This window comes from Cupressus sempervirens, chromosome 10 (assembly GCF_028749045.1).
Source record: "Cupressus sempervirens isolate cs-2001-9-10 chromosome 10, ASM2874904v1, whole genome shotgun sequence".
NCBI classification, from domain to species: Eukaryota; Viridiplantae; Streptophyta; class Pinopsida; order Cupressales; family Cupressaceae; genus Cupressus; species Cupressus sempervirens.
In genome coordinates, this window is record NC_143127.1 from 892,226,946 (window position 1) to 892,234,972 (window position 8,027).

General features: G+C 36.8%; 2 protein-coding genes across 2 annotated transcripts; both read right to left on the minus strand.

The window, feature by feature from the left end:
* Positions 1 to 203: 203 nt before the first annotated feature.
* Positions 204 to 4,262, minus strand: LOC149536855 (ATP-dependent DNA helicase pfh1-like). The gene is made up of 3 exons (XM_089806358.1): positions 2,959 to 4,262; positions 1,414 to 1,615; positions 204 to 344 (listed from the first exon to the last, which is right to left on the minus strand). Exons 1-3 carry the CDS (start codon positions 4,260 to 4,262, stop codon positions 204 to 206), a joined length of 1,647 nt encoding a protein of 548 aa, XP_089662484.1.
* A 343-nt stretch (positions 4,263 to 4,605) lies between these two features.
* On the minus strand, positions 4,606 to 5,256 carry LOC149536856 (uncharacterized). Its single transcript, XM_089806359.1, has one exon. The coding sequence runs from the start codon at positions 5,254 to 5,256 to the stop codon at positions 4,606 to 4,608; it is 651 nt and encodes a 216-aa protein (XP_089662485.1).
* Between the last annotated feature and the right edge of the window lie 2,771 nt (positions 5,257 to 8,027).

Here is an 8,027-nt window from a genome sequence, read left to right on the forward strand (position 1 = left end):
GCATTGTATACATGCTGTTTTTTTTTTCCTGTTTGCTACTGCTCGCTGGAAATGCATTGTGTACATGGTGTTTTTTTGTTTTGCTGTTTGCTACTGCTTGATGGAAACTACATAGAAGTCTGATTTTGTAGTATGTACAGTTTTTTAGTTGCTGAAAAGTCTGGAAGAGCTTGATTTTCAAGTAGTTGCATTTTTTTCAAAATCTATATGTTCATCAGGCTTTTGATGTTCTGTATTTTTTGCTGTGATGTGCTTCGGCTTTGGCTGTAAAGTAGTGTGCGCTGTTGATGTGGCAAAAAGTGATTTTCAAAATTTTTGTATGTGCTGCTGTTGATTTGTTGTGCCTGTACAGAAAGAGTTCGACAGTTAGATATTTAGAGTAATTTAATGTGAAATATGAAATAAGTGTGAAACATTTTTAGTTTTTGGGTGCTTTTTTGTGAGTGTTAACTTTACCTTGACATGTGGTGTTTTTGCCTTCCAAAATTGTCTTCACGAGCATGTGCTGGTTAGGTACCCTGCAATTTGTAAATATAAGTTAGTTGCTTGATTGAATTTGATTAAATTGTAATTGACTGTGTGGTAGTCGAAGTAATGAAGAGTTGTAATAAGGTCTTACAGTCAGTGTTTCTCTTGTAATTGATGTAACTGTATGGTCCATGGCGAGTGTAAAAGTGCCTTGGATCTCAAAGCTGCGCATCATGTAGACTGCTGTAGACATGTGTTTTGCGTACTTGTCAAACTCAATTTTGGTTAGTTCTGGGAAGTGTTGCTATAAGAGGCTACCATGTAGACTGCATTCAAAGATAGTGTCTTCTGTCTCAATGACGCATTGGAGGTAGGGTTGAAATTGAAATGTGGTATATGTTCCACACTTAGTGCAGTGGATGTCAGTTGGATTTCCTGTGGTTGATAGAGAGACAATTTGTTGGCAGATTGTGCATAGTGGCTGGTATGGCGAGCTGTGGACATTTTTTGGTCGTAATGTTCCTGTAAGCTGAAACCAGCAAGGTCAAAGTTACTCAAAAGTCACTTTAGCAACATTTTAGTAGCAATGAAAACTAAATCTGGGCTTTTAAGGATTATTAAACTTGCCTATAAATTGGCTTTTGCGAGTTGTTGTAATGATTGTTTGGTGCACTTGTCATTGAGAAGGTCTATGTAGGTGGCTTGTCCTGATCTAATGACTGCTGAACCTCTTGGCCTAGTGCGTGTGGCATTTTTTCGTAGTAAGAGGACTATTGCTGATGATGATGTCAATTTGCATATGTTTTCAAGGCTTTTGTAGCTGTAGCTGTGTGCTTTTGGCACTATGAGCTGAAAACAAAAGAGAGCATAGATGTTAGGAATTCATGTATGAAAATTGAATAATAACATTGTCGTGAATGTTAATTTGCAGTGTTTGTCACTTACAGTAGCTGTGTCAGATGGCCATTGTCCATCTCTTATCTGAAGTTGGAACTGTGTGGCATTGTGTAGATGTGAAGTGAGAAGAACACCAAGAGTGCCAATTGGATAGTTGTTAGGTGACTGAATGAGCTGGCAGATTTTGGTATCAGGTGACAGCTGTTGTTGTTTGCAAACAGGAGCTATTTTTTCCACTTCAGTGTCTGACCTGAATTGTATGCAGTAATCAGCATCTCCCCTTTCATATTGGGAGTTTTTTCTCTTGATTCCAAATTTCTAAATACAGATACTTGTTCCAGGCATGAGCCAATGCAAGTATTTGTCAATTGAGGCATTGGTAATGTTTGCTGTTATAGTCAGTAGACCAGCTTGATCTATTAGATCTATGTGTGCGATTGATGATCTTGGTTCATTTCGTGTAGAGGTCTTCAAAGCTAGTCCATATGTAGCTAGAATGTCACCTTCGAAGACTGCTGCTGACTGTGTGTTGCAAATGTCAAATATGGGAGTTGGCAAACTGGTGGTCAGCTTTTGTCTGCATTGAAATTTGTTACATCAACTTCAATTTGATTAAGTATGATTAATTTATGTTGATGCATTGGAGAGAATTAGTATGAAAGCATTAGGAGTACTTGCCTCTTTTGCCTGTTGTCGTGGATGGTGATTGGAGAGTGTGTGCTCTGTTGTACCTCCATGGTGTTCTCAGATGTTGCTACAGAGAAGAAAGTAGTCAGTATTGGATGATTAGGCGTAATTTATGATATTCATTTTGGTTGATGATATAATAGACAAATGGAGTGATGTACTAGATGTGCAATTGGAGTGCAACTACGAAATGGTCAGTCCAATATGTATCTAAGGTGGTTGTTGTTATTTCAGTGTCGAGATTATGTATCCAGATATGGTCGAGGTTGGTTCCTGTTTTTGTGGTTGTGTTTTGAGTTGCAAGTTTGAGATTATGTTGTTGCATGATGTTGAAGAGGTCTGATTTTTTCTTGATGTCTTTAGTGTGTCGATGTTGAAGTCTCTTGCGATTAGCAGTTTTGAATGTTCGGGTAGGTTGTAGTGATGGTATGGATGAAAGTGAAAAGTTCATTTGTTGGTGTTGTTGGTTTGATATATATATTTACAATGCGCAGGGATGTTTGAATGTGAGAGATGTCGATTGTGATTGATTCAAGGTGTCTTGTTGCATATGTTTCAATGTTTTTGATTGCATTAATTTTGCTACAACATGTTAGCAATCCATGAATATTGTACGATGCGTAAAAGACAAATTTCTTGTGCAGCAATGGCAATTGGTCAATGTGCTTAGTTCTTGTCTCTTGACAAATTACAGTTGCAGCATGTAAATCATGATCGTGGTCTATTTCTTGTGCATGGAGTTGTAGGCGTCGGGTATTTAGAGTGCATATTGTAATGTTGCTTGGTGATTTAGGTGATAGAGTATAACATAGTGGCCATTGTCATGTTGTTTGTAGTCGTTGCATTTCTAGTGTGACTTTTTGGGAGATCTTGAAATTGTTGTGCTGTATTTTGTTCATCAAATACAAATTTTCTATGTCTCTTACGCGAGACAAGGCAGTGTAGGAAAGGCCATGTTGATAGACTTTCGTGGGATCGAAAGCAATACTGTCCATTGTTAGACCTTGTGCTCTATGAATAGTTCTTGCAGATGTAAGTTGTATGGGAAATTGTGATCGTATGACTATGTTTGTTAATGTTCGCATCCTTCTTGTAATTTGTGTCAATGGTGTCCATGTAAGTGGTGTTGTATCTTTATAGACATGTTGCATTTGTTGTCTTCTTAGTTTTCCGATATTAGGATCATTGAACTCGATCCAGAGGATGTCTTGCTTGTCATGTGTATGTAGTTGGAATGTACCGTCAGCACCATTGACTAGGCCATCATGTGTGTCAAGATTGCCTGCAATAAGCTCAATGAGGATTCCTGGCTTTACGAATATAGTTGTTGGTAAACTTGTCTTTTCTAGTTGGTAAGGGTTTTTGTCGAAGCTTGTGTCTTTTTGATCAATTGCTTCGAGTTTGTATAGTTTTGTTTGTAGGAGGTCTAGCATTCTTTGGTTGTGGTCATCAACAACAAGGTTGTGTTGGAACAAATGTGGTAGTCTTGGGTCATTAGGTATAGGCTTGTGACATATTCTATTTATGTAGTAGATGTCGCCATTTGTTTGCTCACAGATTCTTATACGATTGAGAATCCTGATAAAGTGTTCATTTCGTTGTCTAATTACAGTTTTCAAGTTATAGTATTTGACGTTGTCTATCCAAAATGTGTATGGAATTTTCTCACCATTAATTCTTGGTGCTTCAAAAATCCAACCATCACATACTGGTTGTGCTTGGTAGAAGTCACCACAAAATATGATGTCTATGTTACCAAATGGTTGAGTTGGTGTGTGCTTTATTTGACGCAGTCTTTTGTCTATGTTGTATAAAGTTGTTGAGCCTATTAGTGATGTCTCGTCGATTAAGAGAAGTTGAAGTTGGTCTAATTTCTTGCTTAAGCTGTCCAGAGTGTCCGAGTCTAATGGCACCATTTTTGATGCGGTGCATGGTAGATGAAATATGGAATGTGCAGTTACACTGCCTATGTTGTATGCGGCCTTTCCTGTTGGTGCAACAATAATGCCTTTTGGTTTGAGTGGATCACTATGCAATTGTTTGTCATATAGGTGGATTAAAGCCTGATAGAGGAGTTTTGCTGTAAAGGTCTTACCGGTACCAACTCCTCTTGTTATGAATAAGTATATTGGTTTGTGTGGGAGGAGTCTTTTTGTCATAACACCATCTTTTAATATTGTTTGTTGCTCTTTGTTCAATTGCCTTCGCATTGCAAAGTATTCTTCGGTGCTTTGTAAGAATTGATGTGCAATTTGTGAAAACAGTGGGTTGTGGATAGTTTGCTTTTGTTTGCATTTTTTTATTGTGCATTAGGTCAATACCTAAGTCATATTGTTCTATTGTTGTGGATGTTTCATTGGATTGTAACTGATAATCGAATATCATTGTTGCATTTTCATTGTTCTCCAACTCTTTTTGTATGTCATCTATGCTGCCCCATCCATAAGCGGTTTGTGCATTGAACATTTTTTCAATGTTTTGTATTTTTTCTTTTCTAGCATTGAATGCATTAACCCATGTGTTGTGGTTTGATAACAAAGTTTGCTCGCTTACTCAAAACGGTATGTACAACATGAGTTTCTCTCTGCAATAGTTGTCGTAGTCAATATGTGGATTGTATTTGACAAAGCGTATAACTTGTGCCTTTCGTCTCTTTTGAAAATTAGTAGGTCTGTTGTGGTACAATGCTGTGTACTTAGCAAGTGATAAATTTTGTAGTGTGCTTGGCCTAGTTATGTACTTGTCTATTGCAGAAGGATACATGATGTTGTCAGAGCTGTCATGCTCTTTAGCTAGCAGTTTTGGACTTTTAAGCATAACAACTCTACTCTCTGATGGTGCTGTGTTGATGAATACACTTTTTCGTGATGATCTACGCAATGGTAGTGACAATGCAATATGCATAGCTTGACGACTAGACATTTGCAGGTAGTTTAGTAATGCATTTCCAAGTTTGCGTATGAATTCTGTTTTGTTGTCATAAGTTGTTGTTGTTTCCTTGCGCAATTGTTGAAAGGTTAATGTTGTTGTTGTGTCTTGCTTTGTCATATAGGAGCAGCAATAAGATGCAGCAGCATAAGCGTCTAGAATGAATTGGGTATCGGTATTTGCATACCATAGTGATGGCACTTGTCTTGAAAATGCATTTGTCCAAGTGTCAATTGGGTCTCTTTTCAGTAGCAACACTCTTCTTTTTAATGTCATTCGTAGCATTAAGATGGAATTGGTTTCAGTGATGTCAAAGTCATTGAGGAATTGGTCAAATGTGACATCTCTTGAGTACTGTTTATGCTCAAGTTGTTTGAAGAACTATTTTGCTGTCTCTTTGATGCTTGTATCTGTTGGGGGCAGAGGCTCTAGAATAGTTGTTTTTCTAATTGGAGGCATGGGAAAGTTGAAGCGACAACTTGATGTCCTATACTTCTTGTAGCTTTTTGTATGGTGGTGTGTTTGAATTTTGACAAGAATTTCATCTAGAAGTGCTAAGCTAGAAGAGAGATATTTGTCAACAAAGTTCTCGATTTCTTGATTTGTGGATTGTCCATATATGGGTGCATTTTCAGTCCAAACCATAAAGTGCACATGTTCATTTCCTCTATTTTGGAATTCAGTGACAAAGAAGTAGTCAAACACCTTTCCAAATAGCTCTGTGTTTGTTGATATCATTCTACAGAATGCATTAAGTCGATGATTGAAATATCGAGTGCATAGCACTGGATTTTGTCTTATTTGGAAGTCTACATTTCTGTCCTCTATAGTCTCAATGCCTTTGTCGTTATTTTGAGCATAGGTATGGTTCAACGCTTGAAGTAGTGGGGTCCATAAGTGCTCAGAACTTGTTAGTGTGGCAAAGAACGTTGGTGGTCCTAATTGCCTTATCATAGCAAATATGTTCTTTCTTGTATTGTCCAAGTAATCAGGAGATGTACGAATACTTTTCAATGATCGAAAACCAATCGACGATCGTAATATTTGTTCAATGTTTGCAGGGGTGCGAATGTCTTTTGCCAACAATGTTTTACTTTTTAACTCAGCTTTCCTTATGCAAACCCATGCGATGCATGAGATTTGTTGAATGATAAGCTTTATTGCTTTAAAGAAAATGTTTGTAATGTGTCTGTTGAAGTCATTAGCAAGATGCATAAGCTCCCATTTAACTATTTTTTGGAAGGAGAAATTAGAGACAACGTGTTGTGGTCTTGGACAACCATAGAAGAGAGTTGGGAAATTCATTTCCTCTGAGTTTTCATCTTGGAATATTCCAAGCGGTCTAATTCTTTCAGACGGTGTGATTTCAATTATCGTTGTATCAAGATCTCTAATTGAATGAGTGTCATTGAACCAATGGATAAGAGATTCTGAGATAGGTTCATTGTTTAGTTCTTCAATGTCGTTAGACTCGTCCATTTTTGTGTTGTTGAGTAGACGCATTTGTTGTTGTTTTTCTCTTAGAATACTTTCCCAACAGTCATTTATGACAACATGTTCTCTAATATACAATGGTGTTTTGCATAGACTTGCTAATGCATTCATTACACAAAAAGGTCTTATATTGCCTTGGGCATATGCATTTTGGTACTCTAGTTTGTGCTTTAATCTTATCGTAATTGTTTTGTTCTCATCAAGTTCTCGAGGTAGTACTCGTTGTACTCTATCGATATCTACAGGAACATTGATGATTGTTCCATTCAAGCCATATTGTGACCTTTTGTAACCTAGTTGCCTTATTTGTGCAAATGCAATGCGCAAAGACAAAAGCCTTTCCTCTAATGAGGTTAATATGTGCACTGAATCAATACACTTGTTTCTTTGTATCCTCCAAGGTGCATCAAAAGAAGGAACTTTGCTAGATATAATGGCTTTGAAACATTCAGTACATACTAGTTCAGTGATTTCAATTTTCTTTTGTTCATGTGCTATTGGAAGACGATTGAAAGCATCAAGAAATGTTTGGTTGATGCTTTGCATATTTTTTCGGAAGTGCAACATTTCACAGACACTGCATGGGTTTATCAGTGTCATTTATGATGCGTCGATACACTTGGATTGATTTCAAGATTTGTCTACGTAGTGATAGTCGTTTCTATTTCTTTTTTGAAGTTTGATTCAAATGGATATGCAAGTGGTTTTTGTTCTGCTCTATAGTGGCTATGTTTGTAGTGATGTGTTTTTTTTTTGAGTTTGATTAAAATGCATGCGCAAATGGTTTTTGTTTTGCTCTATAGTGGCATTTTTTCTAGTCTTGCGTATTAGATTTTTCAAGCGATGCAATGAATGCTTAGTTTCATGATGACATTGTTCTCTTGGTTGTAGGTGTATTTCTGATACATCGATAGATGTTGTTGTAGACTGTAATTGAGGTGCACTAGTTTTTGTCGTAGAAGATTTTGATTGTTCTTTCAGAATTTTGTTTGTTACTGGCTTGCCCATGCTATGACGTATGATATCTTTTAAGCATCGCAGCGACTTTGCATTTTTCGCGGGCTGCAATATTGTTGGTGTCGATTCTGTCTTGTGTGAGACAGTGAATGATGTTGTAGGCACCATTGTACATGGTGTTGTTTGTACATTGTTACGTTCTAGTGAGATGGATTCACTATAGGTATTATGGAAATCCATTTTCGAATAGACTTATGAGTGAAAGAGAAATTAGTCAAGTTATGATGCTGATCTACTCAACTAAGTAAAAGCATAACCATGGATAGAATAAATGGAAGTACTAGAGTATGTGCATTATAGTGAAAGAACTTGTTGAAACGAAGTTGTTCTAAGAAGACTATATTAAAACAATAGTATTTTTACAATCATAATTTCAATGTTTTTCAAGCGTTATGTCATTTGAATGGTAAAAGCTATCTTGAAGTAATTAAAAGCACAAGCATGAATACAATTGATGAAAATACTAGAATATATGCGTTAAAGTAATATAACTTATTCAAACTAAGTTGTTGCAGGAAGAATAGATTAAAACAACA

Excerpts from the sequence above, each read along its gene's own strand:
- LOC149536855 (XM_089806358.1), bottom strand. The coding sequence starts at position 4,262 with ATGCGAAGGCAATTGAACAAAGAGCAACAAACAATATTAAAAGATGGT. Across the intron at positions 1,616-2,958 it reads GTAAGAGACATAGAAAATTT|GTCAGACACTGAAGTGGAAA; the intron begins GTATTTGATGAA and ends CATACAATTCAG. Across the intron at positions 345-1,413 it reads GGCCATCTGACACAGCTACT|GCACAACAAATCAACAGCAG; the intron begins GTAAGTGACAAA and ends CTTTCTGTACAG.
- LOC149536856 (XM_089806359.1), bottom strand. The coding sequence starts at position 5,256 with ATGACATTAAAAAGAAGAGTGTTGCTACTGAAAAGAGACCCAATTGAC.